Here is a 22,757-nt window from a genome sequence, read left to right as displayed (position 1 = left end):
TCCATACACAAATGTACTGACAGACACAACTGGCCATCTGAGTGCACAAATACCTAATCACAGATACAACAATGCAGTTGCAAACCCACAGTTCAGAAGAGTCAGACCTTTAAACATCAAATACCAAAGAAAAGAAAAAAAAAAACCCTTATATGATGCAGAATAGGGCTAACTCAGCTTCTCTATTTAACAAACAGCGGGGAAAAAAACAGATTTTAAAAATTGGTTTATGGTCATTCTGGCATTTAAAAAGTTGGTCAATTTAAACAGTAACTAAGCCAACTAACATTAAAAAGTTATAGAATCTAGTTTACAACATTGCAAGTCTCATTTCCAGTTCTTTTAAACAGTAAGAGTGATTCTTTCAGACCTAATTGTATGAAGGAGAGGTACTGAAAGTACTAGTGGGAAAGTAGCAGCTTCCGCAAAAAAAATCCACCAGGCCCATCCACTGAATGGAGCTATTCGGTGAGCGTATTCTAAATACTGTTTTGAAATAGAGAAAGCACACGGTTGGTAATTATTCCAGTATTTCAGTTCCCAGTAATTATCTTTACATGTGGCTCTTGCTGTTTAAGATCATCACTGGTTTAACTATTTTTGTTTCAGATAATGGTTTTGTATCTGCTTTTTAATATCTGAACAACATAAAAAAAGATTTTACAACTAAGCACTCTATTTAGGTATTTATTTTGGTGAGTAGAAGAAGGTTGCAGCTGTTGCGTTAGAAGCCAGAGAAACAATACCTGGATCTGCTGCCTGAGAAAGAACTGTGTCTGGAAGAGTGACTAGAATAGGAGCTGTAGGAAGAGGATCTGGAACGAGACCGTGAAGAACCAGAACCAGAATAGGAGGATGAGCGAGAAGATGACCTGAAAGAAAAAAAATTAACAACTCATTTTGGGGAGCACAGAGTTCTTCTTTTCAGTGCTTAGTTTCAGAAACTCTCATGAAACTCAACATTCAATCTCCACACCCATCTTCAAGACCCATCCAGGGATGTATTACTCTATAGATCTATAATCTCTCTCCCTGCACCCCCACTCCATTTCCTCCTTCAATGGAAAGAGATCTCTTGCCACCACCAACCCAGCCATCTGGAACAGGCTGACCACCTTCGGCTGCCTGAGACACTCCCCATCCCTTTTGGAAAAAGGCAGCTCAGAATCCATCTCTTCTTTATGATCTTCAACCATGCCACCAGCTTGTTCTCTGGTGGGCCAGGATGGCCTGACCGCCACTGATCTGAGTGGGGGAAGGAATCCAGAGAACACAGCAGTTCTTAAAACAAAGGTATGCCGGGATTTATCTTACCAGTGTTTTACATCCGTTTTACTTTTAGACCCAAACCCTGTAAGTGTGACGTGCTCTGTGTACCTCAAGTGCGAGGAAGGTCCTTTTTCTTTTTGAGACCCCAAAGTTCAAGTCTTTAAAGGGAGCCTGTGCCCAAACTCTCCCTGATTCAGTGCCTGCTTTCCACGGGGCTGTTCTGTTCTCTAATGCTCTTTTCGACTCTCTTCTTCAGCCATGAGAACACATCCTTCCTATTGCCAACCCTCCCACTGCTACCCCTGTAGTGAGCTAGGCCTGATTTACATAGCCCCCAACCCCCCCATCCCAGCAGCCTGTGCAAGGACTAGTAATGAATTAGAGCAAGCTGAACCTCACTCAAATTCTAATTTCCAGGGTTAATCCACTCCCTACAACTGCTTCTCAGAGGACTTCCCTTTGCGCCCAATGACCGTTCACTATCACTAAGCTGTAAACGAATGGACCCCATACCAGCGTTTACAATTACCATTGCCCCAAGCCCCCTCCCTGCTGTTATCAGCTGCTTATAACCCATTCCCACTGCTATCCAGTTCCAGGAACGGTACATGGGAATATTAAATTGTGCTCTAACCGACCAGCAAGACTTGCAAGTGCCTGTTGAAATGGTCGCTCTACTGCTCAGGTAACCATATCACAGGGACAATCCAAGAGAGGTTCATGTGTTAGCTCTCCCTCTGTCTCCCCTGCTTCCGTTTACCTGGAAGAACCAGAGGCAGATGCCGATGATGCAGAGGTTTTCCGGCGTCTGCGTGCTCGGCTGGGAGAGGCAGACACTCCAAGTTTCTTCTTCGGCGACTTGGATCGGCGCCAGGGGTCCTTCCATTCATCTGCTCTCTTGGATTGAGAGCTGGTGGTTGTAGTTGTCTCCTTCTCCTTCTTTGGCGGCTCAGGCTGACGGCTGGAAAATACACATGTTTTTAACTACCTGGGGTTCTCCCACATGTATAAATATCTTCCAAGTGGTAATGCAATGTCAAATCTGATGGCAGGAGACGCATTCATTTCTCATGTTCATCTGTTTCCTGGCTGCAGCCCTGGGCTCAGGCTGACAAGATTTTTGTACAGCACTTACACAGAAACGTGGATCATTTAGGACAGGTATGCAGAGCAGCATTAGGCTTTTGTTCCATCCCTTCATTTAGCATTATTGTCCATTTCCAATGCCACCCTTTGATATGTGCTATTTAATGCAAGGTGAGTGGTGGATATGGTGATAAACCATGAGTTGACCTAGGTTTTCATGCTGTGTCCATAACCATATCTGAGCCTCTGACCTTGACTCTCTGCATTTATTGCGAGATCTGACTGAACAATGCAGAGCCTGGTATTCATGATTTGTGTTCGGATAGCCCTGGCCGGTGCCGTCAGGGACTGAGTTGCCATTTTGTTAGGTGCGGCACCGATGCATAAAATGAGTCGGTCCTCGCCCCAAAGAGCTTACACTTGAAGTCAATAGAGGACAGGAGAAAGGAAGCATTCTTCTCACTTTACAGAGGGGAAATGGAGGCACAAAGGGATGTCTACATTGCACTTAGACACCCATGGCTGACCCCTGCCAGCTGACTTAGGCTCACAGGTCTCAGGCAGCCGGGCTGTTTAATTGCAGAGTAGATGTCTGGGCTTGAGCTGGAGCCCAGGCTCTAGGATCCTGTGTAGTGGGAGGGGCCCAGGGCTCAGCCCAAGTGGAATGTCTACACTGCAATTACACCGTCCTGCAGCTTGTCAGCTGGCATGAGCTAGCCGCAGGTGTCTAATTGCAGTGTAGACATATCCAAAGTGACTTGCCCAGGGTCACACAAGAGTCTTTTGGCCCAGTTGTCTCCCAGGTGGCTTGGGGAGGTAGCAAGATGATGATGGTTGTGTGTAATCTCCAGTGTAAAATCTACCACTTGATAACTGAATTTAGTCTATTGAGAATCTTATTTTAAATGGTCCAGGGACTGCTGGATCTCAGAGTCCAAGGTGCCAAAATTGCAAAAGATCTCAACTCAAGAGTGTTTCACCCTTCTACAATATTCTAACCCCCACTCTCAATAACTTTTTGGAAGAAAAACCACCAAACAGAATTCTCAAAAGACATGAAGTCACTGACTCCAGGCACTGTGGCAATGACATAGTAACTTCTGTTTCACCTGAAACCCCCATCAAGGACAGCACATCCTCAACACTACACACTGAGCGTGATCATGAATAAGCTCAAGAAAGCAAACTCAGCTGCATACACTTATTGCCTGGTTTGATGTAGTGCTTTCTCCCTGCTTACACTTCCTGGAGAAGAGTTTTGCCTGGGGAAAAAAAATCACAACAGGAAGCCTGGTTTCTGTACATGCTTCAGTGATTGACTCAGCAGTGAGCACACAACCAGACTAATGCCAAGAGGAAAAGGATGCTTCTGTGAGAGCATTTCCATGGTTAGTCTTTTCTCAAGAGCTACCTGCTTACTCACCACATAGCAACACCCGACAAACTTGTTCAACTCTGGACCATCAACTAGTCTTGGATCTGGTCCAGTTAATACCCTGCAGTGATATTTGACAGCCAGCATTCAAAACAATGTGAACAGGCTACAAAAATTCTTACCAGATTATGGACAGTTCTCTTTCTCAGGTCTACTTCAGCCCACACCTGTTCAACAGCTACATCTCAGCTACACACAGTCTCTCTTTAAATGAAAGCCGTTCATGTAATTGAAGCTGGTAGCCCATGTGATCTACCCTGCTGTGTTTTCAATTGGATTTACCCACATGCAGGACGCCATGTGGCAAGATGTAGTCCATGATGTTGTTGGCATGCAGGCAGTAAAGAGAAATAAGAGAAGTCAGCTCTTAGCTGCTTCAAGAAAGTGGGTTTCTGACTCATCTCAGACTGCTGCCGCCGTGTGATGTGAGAAAGATTGGCACCGCAGGGAAGGACTCTAGGTACGCAGATCGCAGGGATTTTAGGCATATTTGAGCCAAGTTTCAGAGCGTCTTACAGCTTTATGCCACAGAGATACCACACTGATTGAGAACCACGAGTCTGTTTGCAATAAAGTAGTCAGCATGAACCTTTACCAGGCATTCTGATTGTAACTTCTCTCTCCAGTATACCTCCCACATACGGCATCGGTGTATATGAACTAATCTGTATTTCCTGTGCTGTTAAAATGTACACGTGGACAGTAATGTGCTCACTACTGAAGCATCCAACATTGGCTTCCATTCCACTATCAAAAGAATTTCACAATGAGGAGGTTTGTTCCACTCCTCTGGGAAATTTGTGCGCTAAGCTAACTATTAATGTGCTGTCTTGCGGCTGTTAGTGGGGTAAAAGACAATGGATGATGGCACATATTCCTCATTAAACCATAATTCAGTTCACCAATTTGTCCATCCGTGGATTCCTTCAGATTAGCCCTATTCAAAAAGAAAAGCTTATGGAAAGTGGGATGTTCTTCATTTGCATTTCCATGGATCTCAATGTAGTACCTGAGCTCCTCCATAGCATCTTTCATCTTGTAGTACTTATGAATAAATCGTATTTTATTAAATATTTAAAGACTCTTTTCACCCCCTACCAAAGTGCAGCTACTTCTGAGGCGGAACACAGTGGTTGTTTAAAAGCACACAGCCAAGCATAACAGCTCAGTTTAAGAAGTCTATTCCAAGTGATGCTGCATAGGGTTATTAAGGACCCAGAACATAATTGACCACATTTCAATGTGGCCAGGACATAAAAGGGAAAACTCTTCTTTTGCAAAAATGGCATCCTGAAATCTCAAGTGACCTCAAGTAGCGAGGGCCTCAATTTCCTACCTTATCTGAAATATGAAATCTCTAAGTAAAGAAGTACCCGGGGAAGCTTCCATGTACCTACCAGAAGGCCCCTTAGTTCTTTTTCAGGAAGGAATTGACTTCAGGAAAATTGATATAAGGGACTCCAACCAGTATAAGTGCATTTATACAAGGCGGCTGCTCAGATTTAACTAAATCAATTTCTAAACTGATTGAGTTATATTGGTACAACCGCCTAGAGAAGGCAAGGCCTGAGTAAAAGGTGAACCTAAGTGAGACAAGGTGGCTGAGGTAACGTCTTTTATTAGACCAACTTTTGAGCTTACACAGAGCTCTTCTTCAGGTTTTGGCCCTGGTCTGCACTACAAACTTATGTCGGTATAACTACATCGCTCAGGGCTTGTCTACACTTACAGTGCTGCAGCTGCACTGCTCTAGCGCTTAGTGAAGATGCTACCTACGCCGATGGGAGAGCTTCTTCTATCAGCATAGGTACTCCACCTCCCCGAGAAGCGGGAGCTATGTTGATGGGAGAAGCTCTCCTGTCCACATAGCACTTTCTACCCTGGAGGGTAAGTCAGTATAACTATGTTGCTTAGGAAACCAAGCCTCAGGGATGATATAGCATTTTTGTCTTTTATCATTTTTCAGTATGAGTTAATTTGAGAGCGTAGTGATTGTTTGGTTTCACCCACATAATTGCAATTGGGACATTTAGGTACACCACATGTGATAGGCATGTGTAGGTCCCACAGATTTTGAAAGGTGTGTTGTGTGTGTGTGGGGGGGTTGTTGATCATTGTAGCAGTGGAGGTATGTCTGCAGGTTTTGCATTTGTTGTTCTGGCAGGGTCTGGTGGAGCTCTGAGGTGGTGTGTCCTGGTCTATGGGGAACTTGCTTTTGATGATAAGCTTGGAGAGATTGGGGGGTTGTTTGAAGGCCAGAAGAGGAGATTCAGAAAAAATTTCTTTTGGGATGGGTTCTCCATCGAGTATGGGTTGTAGCTGTTTGATGATACCCCATCCATGTGTGTCCCAGTGTGGTGGTGGTAGGTGACAACTGGAGTGTGCGGTTGGAGGGGATTTTATTTCAGTACTGAAGCAGGTTCTCTCAGGGTACCTGGGTGGCCCATTCCATGATGGGATCTACTTCTCTGGTGGAATGTCCCTGTTTGGTGAAGGAGGTTTTGAATGTGTTAAGGTGTATACGCCGGATTTGGTCCTCAGAGCTTATTCTGTGGTATCTGAGAACCTGGCTGTAGATAACAGATGTCTTGGTGTGTTTGGGGTGGTTACTGGATCCATGAAGGTAGATGTGGTGATCTGTGGGCTTCTTGTATATAGTTGTCTGTAGAGTTCCATTGTTGAAGTTGATCGTGGTGTCCAGGAAGTTGAGGTTGGTGTAGGAATGTTCCAGAGACAGTTTAATGGAGGGGTGGTGGTTGCTGAAGCTGTGGTGAAAAATCTATGAGGGAGTTTAAGTCATCTGTCCAGAGAATGAAAATGTCATTGATGTATCTCAGGCATATCACTGGTTTTGTGGTGCTTTTGTGAACCTAAGTAGCAGTCAGAGTCACCGGTTTGGAGTTCATCGCTCAACTGCATTCAGATAATTAAATAACAATAGGGAAGAATCCTTCATTGCCTGAGGGGATGGACTAGAACCAGATGTCTTAATAGGTCTTTCCTATTTCTAATTTTGATTTAACCCTTCAAATGAGTAGATGTTAGCTGTAGAAAATGGGAAAGACATTCACCTGGAATTTCAAATTGTGGCGATCAAGAAAAGGATTCAGGCTGAACTTGGCTTTTCCAGTGAAAGAACAAGGAATAAAACTAACTATGCTGGAAATGCAGTCATACTGTAGGTCACCATCACTTACTCCACAGCCATCAAACAATCAATTTCTAGGACTTTGTTGAAGCATGTCATTTAATTCCATGAGGAAATTAAAAGAGGAAGTCTGGTCTCATGCCCCAAATTCTCCTCCCAATGTATTTATGCAAATTACTATAAGCATTTCTAATCTACAGCCCGGAAAATAACCTTAGAGAAAGTGCTTCCTTCCCCTCCCCCACACATGACATCAGTCTACCACAGGTAATGCAATCTTATCACACAATACTGAGTAACATCAAAGGCGCTTCAGGGCTATTGTTCTGAAGTGTAGTTACATGATTGTTTTTAAAAGAGGAAAGTCCATCTTTATTATTTGAAAGGAATTATTTTCAAGCAGGAAGGTAAGCTTTTAACGTGTCACTGACATCAGCTCACATTTTCCAGCAATGTACAACGGAATTTTACAGCAGGAAATAAAAATCAAGAAATGTTTGGAAGAGTTTGTGTGAACAGCCATTAAGGTTTAGTAACTTTATAAAATGTAAATTTAAGCTCTGCATGTGTGTGTGTTACCAGATTTTTAAGTCTCCTAATATGCTATGGGAGATTAATGACGTAAAATTTGGTGATTTGCAAATGCAGTTACCCAGTTTGGGCACAGGTGTGAAAGTCTGATCCTTGCAGTGCTATCAACTATAAATAAATCTTAACTTGCCATGGAAAGGGAAGAGACAGCTTGCATCTTTTGAGCATTTCAGTCCAAGGAAGAGCTACATTCATCATGTTTGGAAGATTTTCTTCAAAACCACAAAGTACAAACTTTAAAATTCAATAAAGCAGATGCTTTAATTCTGTAGAATCTGAATCTATCACAGAGACTGGGATTAAACAGATCTAGGAAAGGGAACTTGTCTTGTGGGGTGGGTATTTGACACTTTAGAGCTACAGCCTTCTCTGTTGTGAGGTACAAGTGAAAGTATCTAGTCACTCTGCCTCATTCTTTACAGTAATTTTCTAAGAGCTAGCACACAGATTCTTTCTAGTAATTCCATCTTTGAATTGCTACTGAGAGAAGAATGTACTCCCTTAGGTCCATATTCAAGTCACGCAAGCCACTTGCTGATCCCAGCTTATGTTCACAAAAATCCTTCCTTTGTATGGTGAAAGTGGTGGACAAGCCTGCATAAGTAGGAAGTCTTTATGGGGATGCTAAAGTTTAACAAAAGCTAGAGTCAACAGAAGTGTTTTCATTGAAATCTTTAAAAAAAGTTCCATTAATTCTAAAAAAAAACATTTCTCTGCAGCAACATCACAGCAGTGTGCTAGTGCATGAACTTGACTGTGTGATAGACTTCATAAAACTGAAACGGACTAGCTGGTCTTCTGTGCCTGGGCTAAAATATAAAGTGTCAGAGAAAACAAATAGGGAAAAGGAAATATGATTTTCTAAATCTATCATTAATATTTTAATGCCTTATAGGTAAGGATATTTGTCAAAAATATGAGATGTTTAAACTGAATGTCTAGGCATTTTTAATCTAGCAGATTATTGACAAAACGAAAAGGAATGTTAGATGCGAACCCCAGCCCATCATATCATCTTGTATATTAGGATGAAATCTGTTATTGACTACAGTAAAATATTGTGCTTCATTTCTGAGATAATGCCAGCTATCACAGTACACAATAGCTATCCAGAAAGGACACCAAACAATTGAAATCAAACAGCAATACAGAGTTGGTTAATCAAGAGCTATTAGGAAAGTGGACAGTGATCGAGGACCACTGAAAATTATGAACTCTTCTTGCTGAAAGCCAGCTCTGACAGGTTGCAATGGCATGTGTCTCACAGTCATGAATCACACTCAGTTTGCATTGCCTTATTTTGAACCACTCTCTTCCAGGGTCAGCCCTAGTCTAACGCTTCCCAGTTTACAAACTGTGATTGACCAGGTACAGCTGCACTGGTTGGGGCTGCAGCCACCACAGAGAGTAACCTTCATAATACACGGTATTAAGGACAATAAGGTGTTCTTAAAGATATTAGGAACAAAAAGAATCCTGACAATGGTGGAAATGGCAGAATTATCAATAATAATGCAGAAAAGGCAGAAGTGTTCAATAAATATTTCAGTTCTGTATTTGGGAAAAAAGAGAGGATATAGTCATATCATAGGACGACGCTCTTTCCAGTCCACTAGTACCTCAGGAGGATGTTAAAGAGCAGCTACGAAAGCTAGACATTTTTAAATCAGCAAGTCCAAATAACTTGCATCCAAGAGTTTTAAAAGAGCTGGGCTTGCTGGCCTGTTAATGTTGATTTTCAGTAAGTCTTGGAACACGGGGAAGTTCCAGAAGACTGGAAGAAAGCTAATAAAGTGACAATATTTAAAAAGAGCAAATGGGATGGCCTGTGTGATTACAGGCCTGTCAGCCTGACATTGATCCTGGGAAAGATAATGGAGTGGATAATATGGGACTTGATTAATAAAGAATTAAAGAAGGATGATATAATCAATGCCACTCAACATAGGTTACAGAAAACAGATTGTGTCAAACTAACTTGATTTTTTTATGAGATTAGAAGTTTGGTTGATAAAGGTAACAGTGTTGACACTTTTGTAAGGCAATTGACTTGGTATCAGATGACATTTTGATTAAAAACACAGAAAAATATAAAATTAACCTGGCACACATTAAATGGATTAAAAGCTGGCTATCTGATAGGTTTCAAAATGGAATTGTAGATGGGGAATCATCATTGAAGAGGTGTATTTCTAGTGGGGGCCCTCAGGGATTGGTTTTTGGCCCTGAGCTATTTAACATTTGTATTAATGACCTGGAAGAAAACATATAATCATCACTGCTCAAGTGTGCAGATGACACAAATATTGAAGGAGTGGGTAAGCAATGAAGAGGACAGATCACTGGCACAGTGTTATCTGGGTTGCTTACTCAGCAAGATGGGCTCAAGCAAACAGTACACATTTTATTACAGTTAAACGTAAATATATGCATCTAGGAACAAAGAATATAGGCCATACTTACACGGTGGGGGACTCTACCCTGGGAAGCAGGGACTTTGAAAAAGATTTGGGGGATGTGATGGATAACCAGCTGAACATGAGCTCCCCCTGTGACACGGTGGTCAAAAGGGCTACTGCAGGGAATCTTGAGAAGGAGCAGAGAGGTTATTTTACTTTTGTATTTGGTGGGAGTGTTGCTGGAATCCTGCGTCCAGTTCTGGTGCCACAATTCAAGAAGGATGTGGATAAATTGGAGAGGTTCAGAGAAGAGCCATGACAGTGAATAAAGGATTAGAAAACATGCCTTATAATGACTGAGCTCCTTAAGTCTATCTATTTAGCTGAACAAAGAGAAGGTTCAGGGGTGACTTGATTACAGTCTACAACTTCCTACCTGGGAAACAAATCCAATGACTGGAAGTTGAAGCCAGACAAATTTGGACTGGAATTAAGGTGTAAATTTATTTATTTTTTTAAATGGTGAGAGTAATTAACCATTGGAACAATTTACCAATGGGCATGTTAGATTCTCCATCACTGCCAACTTTAAAATCAAGATTAGATGTTTTTTTAAAAGCCCTGCTGTAAGAATTATTTTGGGGCAGTTCTATGGCCTATGTTATACAGGAGATCAGACTAGATGATGATAATGGTATCTTCAGGTCTTGGAATCTAAGAGGACATCATTCAACATTTGCTTCTACTATCAATTTTAACAAAAAGGGTGATAACTATCCTCTGTGGTGATTCTCGGCAGCATCTCCATTCTCTACTACGCCCTTTACTGCCTGGTGGGCCACTGGACCAGACTCTAGTGTCTATTTGTTTTTATATTTCTGGCTATTTGATCTTCAAATCCTCTTCCAACCCTCTCAATTTCCATCTCACACTCTGCTGGTCATAGTTTCTGTTCCCTTCTATTGGCTTTGTTTGGGGAAACTCCTGTGTTAATGCACTGGAAGCTATTTACCAGTAATTATAGTTGTCCTTGGTACACCTATGGCAAAGATCCTTAGTATTTCAATAGCTGCATCACGCTTCCTGGCATGGTCTCTGTGGAACTGAGCTTTCATAGCTCTTTAGTCACTAATGAGCCAAGGAGAATGATTCACGTTCCAGCTGGAAACATGAATCTGTGTATTGTACAACGTCATGCTTGTACTGCAGGAGTGCCTGCCAGACTGCTACCTGATGATTGGCTGCATCAGGAATTTCAAACTAGCTTGGAACACCAATAATCCTCAACATCGAAAAGCCATGTGACAGAGGGAGGCATTGAAGATCATCAGCCAAGAATGACAAAAAGAGTCTGGAATTGCCAACGGATGTGACCATTAGGGAAAGCACAAGAGTCTATAAATAAACTAAATGGACAGAGTTACTTCTACTATGAGGGAGAGGCATGCATGGTAAAGATGAAGCAATTTCTAAGATGTTACATATTAAACAAACTTCATAAATGATTTATTCCTAGAATCAGAGCTCAGTTCTATAAACAGCATTGAGTTATTAGTATGTAATGGAGGTAGGAAGCTGGTGAATTCTTACTGGGGCAATATCACTAGACACTAGCTGGAATTTAAAGGGCTGGGAAAAACATTTGCAAATTGAGCAAATTCACATAAATATGCCCGTTTCAGATTAGAACCACACTTTAAATGTCCGTTTCGAACAGCATGTCAAAGTACATTACAGAATTCGGAGTATGCTGGAGCAGTGTCCACATGGGATGCTCCTGTGGGCCAAGCTAGCGTGCTATAGAGTCACATTCTGGCTCGCTGTGCAGTAACGTCCTGTGTAAGCAACCTCTAGGATTTCAACAGCAGCTTGCTTTATTATATTTGCTTTCCTGCACTTCTCTTTCTATTGCCAACAAACCCAAACACTTTTAAACGTAACCGAGTGAGTGGATTAAGAGTGGAGTCCATCAGCAGAAACTGGGGATTTAGCAGATTATGTAAGAGTACTTCTAGCATGCAATAATCCTCAACTGGAGCTTCATCTCCATTGGAAACAAAACAAAGGGCTTCTCAGACACCAGTTTACTGTTAAATATTCCTATTGCTTCACTCCATAAATGTGAACTATTTTAAAAGATATACCCCTTCACCTGAGTGTTCGTCACAGATTTTAAAGCATGACATTTTACACCCATATCATGTGCACCAGTGCTAGCTCTGTAAACAGCACAAAAAACACTTTGTTTCCAGCATTTGGGGTTTGCTTTTGTTTTTTAGAACAACCTACAAATGAAGCCAAAACAAGTTTTTGTTTGGTTTTCTCCATCACTTCTGGTAGAACCTTTGCTTGATCTTTATCTATTATTTCATGTAATTACTGGCTGAGACAGGCGTGGGTATCAAAGAGTAGATTTGACAACCAACAGTTCCTAGAAATTGCAGATACTGAGCCAAAAGCTACCAGATTATTGGAACTGCTCAGATCGGTGTGCTTTGTACCAGATGAAAATAAAGCCAGGAAAATGCCAAACATCCCCTGCTTTATTTCTTAACTTATTAGACACAAACCTATCTTGAAGTCTGGTTTAGGGAGCCGAGCCATAGTTCACAGATCACTGTGAACCACGAGAGACACTTTGCTGGGGAAAATAAAATCCATTAGAACATAAGAACAGCTATACTGTGTCGGGCCAACGGTCCATCTAGCCCAGAATTGTCTTCCGACAGTGGCCAATGCCAGGTGCTTCAGAGGGAATGAACTGAACAGGTCATCATCAAGTGATCCATCCCGTTGGCCATTCCCAGCCTCTGGCAAACAGCAATCCCTGACTATCTTGGTTAATAGTCGCTGATGGATTGTTCTTTTTTGAACTTTGTTAGTCTTGGCCTTCACAACATCCTCTGGCAAGGTAATCCCACAGGTTGACTGTGCGTTGTGTGAAGAAGTACTTCCTCTTGTTCATTTTAAACTTGCTGCCTATTAATTTCATGGGATGACTCCTAGTTTTTGTGTTATGAGGAAGGAGTAAATAACACTTCCTTATTTACTTTCTCCACACCCGTCATAATTTTACAGATCTCTATCTTGAACCCTCCCCCCCCAGTCATCTTCTCTTCAAGCTGAAGAGTCCCAGTCTTATGAATCTCTCCTCATACAGAAACTGTTCCATCCCCTAATCATTTTAGTTGCCCTTTTCCGTACCTTTTCCAATTCCAATACATCTTTTTTGAGATGTGGCAGCCAGATCTGCATGCAGTATTCCAGATGTGGGCGTACCAGGGATTTATAAAAAGGCAATACGATATTTTCAGTCCTATTCTAACCCTTTCCTAATGATTCCCAACATTCTGTTAGCTTTTTTGATGGCCGCTGCACATTGAGTGGATGTTTTCAGAGAACCATCCACAATGACTCCAAGATCTCTTTGAGTGGTAACAGCTAATTAGACCCTATCATTTTATATGTATAGTTGGGATTACGTTTTCCAATGTGCCTTACTTTTGTATTTACTCCAACATTGAATTTCATCTGCCATTTTGTTGCCCAGTCACCCAGTTTTGTGAGATCCCTTTGCAACTCTTTGCAGTCTGCTTTGGACTGAACTATCTTGAGTAGTTTATTATCATTTGCAAATTTTGCCACTTCATTGTTTACCCCTTTTTCCAGATCATTAATGAATATGTTGAATATGTATAAAGTGGATAAGATCAAGAAAAGTACCACAAGAGCATGGGCCTAACTTTCCTGCTATGGTGATAGTGTCCACTATTCTGATACATGAATGATTTTGAGGAGGAGGGAGCTAATTGAATTTAAGGTTGGTGAAGAGTTCCAGAGGGGTAGCCGTGTTAGTCTGTATACAGCAAAAACAACGAGCGTCTATCAACTGCATCTGAGGAAGTGGGCTGAAGCTCACGAAAGCTTATGTCTGCTGAAATTAAATTTGTTAGTCTTTAAAGTGCTACAGAACTCTCGTTGTTAAGGTTGGTGAAGAGTGCCATAGCTACAAGTTTCTTCACGACTTGGGACAGAACTACCTCTAGTGCCACGGAAGGTAGGTTAGTCTCGGTGGCCCATTCAGTCTAGTCTCAGATGTGTGCCTAGTGAACATTGTCATTAAATCAGTCCCCACAAACAAGATTCACATTGGCATTGTAGAAGAGATGTAATCAACCTGTGTCATGAGTCAAACAATTATAGATGGCAAGGTCTTTGCTATCACTGACCCTAGTGTGAACGTGAATCGGCAGCCTAAGAGGAATGAGTGACAACTGAGGTAATTGAACTGCATATTAATATTCCCTACTTGTAACATTTGTGTTTTAACTGCAGTTTTTTGCCCTACTATAACCATGTTAACAACACATTGGAACACTTAGTATTATTAGAGATACTAGAAAGATTCTTAAAAAATGTTTTTCTGTTGGAAAATGGGATTTCATTTAAAAATAAATTAAAATTTTCTATCAGGAATATCTAAAAGTGTTTCATTTTGAGTTGGGTCAACATTAATCTCTGCACCCACTTGAACCACAGAGGTACTACGTGGGAGTTGTAGTTCTGGGTCGCTCATGGTTGCTATTCACCTCAACAGACCCTGCTCCTCAGACAGGCTAACTCTCCCATGATGCACTGCAGTCTGACGACTGAGACACCATTGTGGCTTAGCGACATGGAGAGACTGCAGTGCTCTGGGAGACGCAGTCCCTCATTCTCCTCATGGGCCTTGCTCCTTGACTACATCTCCCACCCATTTCCCAAAGACATTCAACGTTTCTGAATTGAAGTTTTACTGAACTTTTAATTTTATAAAAGGTTTTGATATTTCAATTTTTCCCAGACATAGGATGAAAACAGGTGTTGCAGTATCAGAATTTCCCAAGGGATGAAAATTCTTTTTTTCAATCATCTCTAATATTTATATAGTGCTTTATAACTAATCATAATCCACTTGTGAGTTATTGTGGGCAGCAATTTAGTTGACAGATTGGGAAACAGGACCATAGGAATTCCCATACGGGATCAGATCTTCGGTCCACCTAGTCCAGTATTTTGTGTCTGACTGTGGCCAGCGCTAGAGGTTTCAGAGGAACGTGCAAGAAACCCTAGAGCTGGCAGATCTGAATAGCTTGCCCCCTGGGGGAAATCTCATCCTAACTCATAACAAAGATTGACTTCGTCCCTGAAAATCAAAGCTTTACATCCCTTCCAATCTCCTTTTTATTTTTAGCATTAACTAGAACGCCGTATATTTGTGTTATCTACAAAGACGCCCAAATCCATCCTTGATTCCTGTTAAGAATTATTTGCCAAGGCTGCAAAAGGAGCCGATGTCAGTGCTGGGATTCAAACACCTGCTTCCATGTCCTGTGCTCAGCCAGCTAGATTTCTGAGATGCACACTAAACTCGATTTTAACGTGACATAGAGCTGTGGAGTTCAGAGCATTAGACTCCTCCCAAGTACATACTAAAGACAACTTGACCATCTCCATCCAGAAATTCTCTTCTCCACGTACAGCCAGCCATAGTGAATTCCCTTGAAGCGCTCATCTGATGTTGCTTTAGCTCTATTTACTGACCAGCAAAACATATTCCCCAAGGTTAGTGTACATCCCTTGGAACTACTGCTTTGCTTAATTAGGGTAGCAGACAACAGGGACTCAGAGAGCATATTTCCCCTTTCCCTGATCCATGCATCTCTGGTTAATCCACAGTTAAAACAGTACCAAACAAAACCACGCATCTATAAAGGAGAAGCAAGCACATACCTTGGTGGCTGCGGTGACCTGGGTTTTGGTTTTTCTTTCTCCTTTTCACGTTCTCTCTCTCTGTCCCGGTCTCGATCTCTGTCCCGGTCTCTGTGCTGTCTGTCTTTTTCATCTCTCTTCACTCTCTCCCTCTCTCTTTCCCACTCTTCTTTCCTTCGCTGGCGTTCCTTGTCACGCTCCCGTTCCCTCTCCCGTTCTCTCTCTCTCTGCCGCCGCTCCCGCTCCCGTTCTCTCTCTCGTTCCCGTTCCCGCTCCCGCTGTCGGTTCTCTCTTTCCCTTTCCCGTTCTCTTTCTCTTTCCTAGTACACAAAACAAAAAACAGGACTTTTTACATCACTTCCATGGTAACATCTCCTCACTCATGCAAGTGTGAGGTTTTAAAGTCTCAGATTAGAAACAATTGATACTAGCTTTCCAAAGTTACAGCACGGCTTCAGGGGGACAAACGAGTTTGCATTTTTTGCATTTGCCATAATGTTTCAGAATTACTTAGGAGCTGCATAAAGATATAAAACACTGTGTCAGTTTCATCTAACTTCACTAAAGGCAACACAGTCATCAAGGGTGAACATGATCCATTATCTAGAAGGTTTCCCTTGAGAAGAAAGTAATATGTATTTGATTGGTCACCTATGTTTGGGAGAAGATCATTGTATCAGGTTGCTCATTTGACCCATTAGCAATTACTGAATTTTGCAAATAAGCACTACAGAAAAGGATGGATGATACACCACAGAAAGTAGTACTGAGGACAGGCCACTCTAAGACTTTTGAAATGTTCAGATTAGAAGAGTGTTATTTAAGTTTACAGAAAAAGAACAGCTATTGCTATTTTTTGTAAACAAATACAGCTGAAAAATCTTAGCGTCAGGCAAAATCAGTTTTCATTACCAGTGTCTCCCAAGGCACTGCAGTCTGTTACATGGCAACAAGTGTCAATATGGCTTTAGGAATACGGAATGGAAATCAGAATGTTTTCAGTGAAAACACGCTGACCTTTCATTCTACAAGCAACTGGTGTGCAACAATGTAACACGAGGAGATTCCCCTGCCTTCTAGTGACAGACCAGTCAAAGCTGCTGCCTCCCTCATCTCAATGCAAAGTGACCACTGTATGCAACTCCAAATCAGAGTAATGGGTATCAAGTTTCTTAAACACCCATTTATCCTGGTGAAAGTCTACTCGTGTACATAACACACACGCCTAAATCCATCCTTTTCTTTCTGTCCCAGTGGACAATGCTCACACAAACTAGCCTTCATTCAAATCCCTCCTTCAGACTCACTTTTTTCTAAGGCCCCCCAAACACTATCCCCCATCAGTCAAATGCCTTCTTCACCCTGAGATGTAAGCAACAAAGGATACTGAACTAACCCCTTCAGCTGGATGTGCCAGGGAGTTTTGCCTTATCTAAGAGGCAGTGAGAACTCAGCAGGATTGTGCTTTTGTTCAGGGCTCTGCACAATGACAGAGTTTAAATAAATAATAAATGATTGAACCATTTTAGAGATTAAGGAATAGTCTTGTCTGTACAGTCTGCCAAAAGAGAAAAAACAATCCAATGCCAAAAACAAACTTATGTGAAGTACCCAGAGGAAGGTAGAGGACAAAGCTTAGAAAGGGGTGCCTATTACTTACTCGATAGTTACGATATGGGTCTGGGTCTGTGTATTGCACCCGGAAGTTCTCATACTGCCCGCCACGCCAGAACCGTTCTATTTCATAATCATAATACGGATCAGTGTAGGGATCAAGCCTATGTTGAAAAAGAACAGATGATTACAAGGTAAATATCATCTGCATATTAGGAAAAAACATTGAATTTATAAAGGAAAATGCTAAATATATCGACAGGGAAAAAATATTCAGAAATCAATTACTGTATAAAATGGTTCACTTATATGCATCTGGGGGGAGAGGTTCAAAAACCCTCTAAAAATTACAATAAAACAAAACTTAGAAAAGCATGTAGAATCAGTTCTCATAAACAGACAAAAGAACTACAGGTCAAATTCTGTTCTCAGTTGACCTGGGGTGAACCTAGAGTAACTTCAGTTAATTTCCACAGAGGTTACACTAACATAAATGTATACAAAGTAACAGAGAACATTCCCCCCTCCGCCCTCTAAATAGAGGTTAGCATATTTTTTCCTCGGTGCACATGTGGCGCTCCGGTCAAGTGAGGTTACACATGGACATGGAAATTAGAATAGACTCTGGAGTCTCCTACTGCTGTGTCTGCTGAGGTGATGTGTGCATGACACTTGTGAGTGTACCAGAAACAAGCATGTTTGCAGAGCTTTCTAGTGAGAGAAAAATATGCCGCATGAAGACACTGATGTCATTTTCCAGTGTGCGAGAAATTGCTTCACACAACACTGGCTCCTGAATTTGGAGCTCAGTTTCTGCAACGGAAAACAAGTGCCGTGCCTCAATGTAAAAATGCATTTGCAAGGGCTGTGCACACTGAGCATGCGCAGAATTCATGTGCCCCCCCAGATTTTCTTTTTTCCCCTGCAAAAATCAGGTCCTGCCAGGGAGGTGCTGCGAATACACCTTTCGGCCACCAGGAATTGTAAGGCACTAGAAGAGAGAGCAGCCAGCCATGGAGAGAGAGGAAGAGAGGCTGCTTTCCTCACAGCATCCTGCCTGTGGTGCTAGGTGAGGAGACACAGGATATGGGGGCAATGGACAGCATGGGGCTACTTGGGGGGGAGGGTCACAGACTGGGGTGGGGGCAACAGAGCTAGTGGGATGACAGCATTGAGCCAGGGGCTGAATGGGAGTGGGGGTGCAGGGACACATGGGGACAGAGGGGAGAAAGGGTGGCTGAATGGGGATGCAGGAACACACGGAAGGGGGCGGCTGAGCACAGTGCAAGGATACAACGACAGATAGATGTGCCTGATTGAATGGGAGAGGTTAAGGTTAACCAGGGTCTGCATGGCAGAGTCTCCCCAACTCCCTAACAATCCTTCCCCTGGTCCCCTCATAAAAATCCCAGTTCCATACTTCTCCCATCCACGCCCAACAACCCTCCAGGTTCACTCCCAGGCTCCTTCCCAGCAATTACTTCCCTCTCCCTCAGCTCCTCCATTACCCGATCCCCATGTCTTTGCTCTGCTTCTGAGGGGTGCAGGAAATACTTTTCTATATTGTAGTTTAAATGAATTATAACTCAAAGTTCTGTATTAATTTGCCCAGTAAGGAATCTATTGGTCAAAAAACAATTTCCTGAACCTTTTTTTATTGTCTGTATTGTTACAGACATACTTGCTGACAGGTATTTTGAAATAAATTATCAAAATAACTGAAACTGGCGCGATTATAGTGTGTTTTTTTGACAAATAAGATATGCAGAATTTTAAAATAATGTGCGCAAATGTTTTTAATTTTTTGGCACAGAATTCCCCCAGGAGTAAGAGTTCAAGTAACGTCCAAGGCCACAAGATCAGAAATCAAGAGCTCCTGTCTTCCAGTCCCAAACTTAGTTCAGTAGCCTATACTGAAAGGTAGGAAGGGTAGAAGCTCCCTTTGTTAGTACAATATAAGTGCCCAAAAAAGCAGAGTGAGATCTGCCAAGTTATTACATGTATTTAGTTCAACACTTTTACATAGCTTAAAGATTTCTACTTTTCTGCAGAAGTGCTGGAACGTTGCAGAAGCCTCGATGCTGATGACTTATAATACAGCTCTAAATTACTGGTACCATGCCAGGCACTGACACTCAGACCACTAGCAGGGATCAGGTTCAGTGACCCAGTGTTCAGGAACAAAAACAGAAAGGAATTTTAAACTAAGGAATTTTCACCAAGGTAGAAGTTCTGACTTTTCAATCTAGCCCCACGCCAACGTTCTTAACTCCCTTCCCTGGAAAGCATTTATGTACACTTGTATGTTTCTATAAATACACCACTGCTTTGCCTTCCAGGTGTATTTATACAAGTAAGGAAATGACTTTAAATTTTATAACTTGCTGCCAACAACTGGCAGCATTCAAAATGAAAATATAGAAATAGAATTGATCAGCTGCAGCCAACCTTCTGACAACTGTCTGTGGCCCAGGAAATTTTTAAAAGTGCAACAGAAGTTGGTACAGCATTGAAATCAGAAAAAAAACTGCTTACCCATAGTTAACGTTTTCTTTGATGTCCACCTCCCTATAATTTTTCAAAAGAGAAAAGAAGATTCATGGACTGTATGTCACAAGACAATCAAGCTATCAACATTATGATCCTAATCATTGACGATTATGAATTACTGCAAGGTACTACTTCACTCTTGCAATGACTAAGGGCTTAATTACCACTGACATTTTCCAAGTTAAATTTAATGGCTAAACATACAAGCTTACTATGGAGAAAAAGTTATTTCCTGTATCAGTCTGGTTACACAGTTCCTCTTCAATTTCCTGAATGAGTTGGATGGTCACTTTTTCAGCACTTAGTTCATTTTAGTTTTATGAATTCTGTTCTGTTCAACTCCACAGCACATGAGTAAAAGGTTAAAATTGACTATATTTAAGGAAAGTACCGTGCCTAGCAAAATGGGGCTCTGATCTTGATGGGGTCTCTGCTAAGTAGTACTGCAATACAGTAAAACAACAACTTGAATACTTGAAGATTTAAGAAGGTAACTTTTATATAGTGTTAAAAACCATGCTGAAATTATAGATCCAGTCTTTGACTACTTAGATATTTAAGAATCTGTAATACTGGTGTTGTAATTAACCTGTTAATATTAGTGACAGCATGTACTGGTTACATGTGAAAGTTTTTCAGAATCAAATAAAACCAGGTTATAGAATAAGTGGTCATATATAAGCAGGAGTTTCTGTTCTGCAACAATCTGCAGAATGGGTGCATGGTCTCGCCCATGGTAAAAACGTGAAAAAGGAATTATGTTTTAATTCCAGGGCAAATCTACATCTAACAACCAACCAGTTTAATTTGCCCCTTATGTTTTCATTTCCTCTGCAGTCAAAATAGCTAGGGCCAAGGCGTGGCAAATGCATTCTCATAAGATGAGCAGGAACCTTTCCATGGCATGCACATGTGCACACCAGGGCTTACCCTTTAGTTCCTGCAGAATGTATGCTTTAATTTTTATAATGATTTTCTAGCCCCAATACTTCTACAGGCAGTCAGTCAGAAACACTGGAGAGCACTGAACTGCTTCCAGTCACCAAAGTGGGGTGCTGACTGATGCCTCCATCACTCCCACTTATTTTTACCTCACAAAAATCCTGCAGGTTTGATGCTTCTGGTTTCAGACATTTCCCATTCCCCAAAATGTTCCCACTCTGCAAGTCCTGACTGCATGTCGGTTACGTTTTCTGACTAGGTGACCTATCAAATGATTAATCAAGGAGTGGCTAATAGGTCAGAGGCTGACCTAGTGCCATGCCAACCATGATCGTTACCCTGTTACAGTGTAAGCATTAACCCAGTCAAGCTGGTGTCACTGCTGCTCTGACAACGCAGGGTATTGGTGCGCGCACACATACACTACATACAAATTTTTAGTGTATGTTTGAATCGTGTAAATAGCAAAAGGAGCACAAATCACGAGATCAAACTAGCATGACCAATGCAACATATATCTAGATAATCAAATTGGCATACCAGGCTCTGAAGAAACAAGAACAAAGTACTCTGAAGGAATAAGGCTAAAAAAGCCTGGAAGGAAAACGTGTTGAACTAGGACCAAGCTGAGGCATGCCAAGTAACAGCAGGGCCTATGCTTTTTGCTGTAGTGCTTCCAACGTTGTTACATACATTTGGGTAATCTTCAGAGGGCTGTGTATTTCTACATAATTGGAGGGAAAGGTTAATTGAAAATGAAGACATGCGGGGATTACTTCCAACCCATCCACTCCAAAAAGCAAGGATGCAAGCCACATCTTACGCTGGATCTCGGACATCTCTAGTGATGCGATAATTCCAGTCCCGGAAAAATTCATTTTCTTTGTCGAATTCACGTTCATCTTCTCCGATGGTCACTGTAAACCTCTTCTCCTCAAAATCAGGCTCTTGTTCTTTTCTCATTGTTGCCTTTTTTAATACCTGCCATGAAGCATAAAAAAAAAAACTTTTAAAGGATGCAACATTTTTGAGGCATGGAGGGCGAAGTTTAGCTTACTAATGGCAGGGCAGCACTAGTGAGGGACCTGCTTCCTAATTAACCTGTTCCTCTTCTGTTCAAGTCTCATGAACAGGTAGGTTTGGATATTTACTTGAAACGGAACATGTATATTTCACTATCCTATTAGCTCACAGAGAGGAATCAGACAGCCAGTTTGGTGTGCTAACTAAAAAGTTCTCAAGAAGTTAAACCCATAGCTTCCTAGTGAACAAAATGGAGTTTACCCTGGAAACACCATAGAAAACAGCAGAGAAGTGAGGCACACTGTACCTGCTTGAAAACAGTTCTGCTGTACTGGGGATTTGAGCATGGCCCTGCTCAGGAGCATTCTCCTCTGGCTAGTGTGAATGGGAAAAAGAAAGCTGGAAACCAGCTCTTCCTGAGCAGAGGATTGCCGTGGTACACAACACGAAGATGACTGTTGGGTTAAACATACAAAAGAGGCTCCCTCAAAGCAAAGAGGATAAAGTTACACATTCCCCCAAAAGATTCATGTTAGTGTCACTACGGCATCACAGAAACATCTTACACATTGAAAAACAAATCAGAACCAAAGTAGCGGCTATGCCCTCTGACTCCTCTTAGCTGTCTCCACCGAGCAGAGAGAAGAGACCATTAAAAGAGTGAAAATCATTCCCTGAGGCTTGCACTATGTTGCCTTTCTGCCCCCAATGAAACAGACCGACTTCGAGCGAAAGAAGTCAGTGTATTTCCGAACCCACCTCTTTAGCATGCCGGAGTCCTCTCTCCCAGGCGCTTTCTGCTGGAGGGTCTGGAGGGGGCGGGGGCAAAATTTCATCAACTACGGGAGTACCCTGTTAGAAAAATAAGGGGGGAAAAAAAAGGGGGAAAAACACAGGCGGATATAAGAACTAGCTGACAAATTGTGCTTTGTGAATGTTAGCGAATATC

General features: G+C 41.9%; 1 protein-coding gene across 5 annotated transcripts in view; it reads right to left on the bottom strand.

The window, feature by feature from the left end:
• ZC3H18 (zinc finger CCCH-type containing 18) overlaps positions 1-22,757 on the bottom strand; it is a 56,682-nt gene that overhangs the window by 16,161 nt on the left and 17,764 nt on the right. For 4 of the 5 annotated variants that reach the window (XM_067540226.1, XM_067540227.1, XM_067540228.1 and 1 more), the window contains exons 5-11: positions 22,568-22,660; positions 21,609-21,766; positions 19,829-19,861; positions 17,340-17,457; positions 15,701-15,999; positions 2,030-2,230; positions 747-872 (exon numbers count right to left, since the gene is read on the bottom strand). In XM_067540226.1, the coding sequence (XP_067396327.1) occupies positions 747-872; positions 2,030-2,230; positions 15,701-15,999; positions 17,340-17,457; positions 19,829-19,861; positions 21,609-21,766; positions 22,568-22,660 (1,028 nt within the window). The remainder of the gene's footprint in view (positions 1-746; positions 873-2,029; positions 2,231-15,700; positions 16,000-17,339; positions 17,458-19,828; positions 19,862-21,608; positions 21,767-22,567; positions 22,661-22,757) is intronic. The other variant, XM_067540230.1, reaches the window with a different exon arrangement.

Source organism: Emydura macquarii, unplaced genomic scaffold, assembly GCF_026122565.2.
Source record: "Emydura macquarii macquarii isolate MOO-44397 ecotype Brisbane River unplaced genomic scaffold, CSIRO-AGI_Emac_v2 contig_561, whole genome shotgun sequence".
Classification (NCBI taxonomy): Eukaryota; Metazoa; Chordata; order Testudines; family Chelidae; genus Emydura; species Emydura macquarii.
This window is presented reverse-complemented; position numbering and strand designations above follow the sequence as displayed.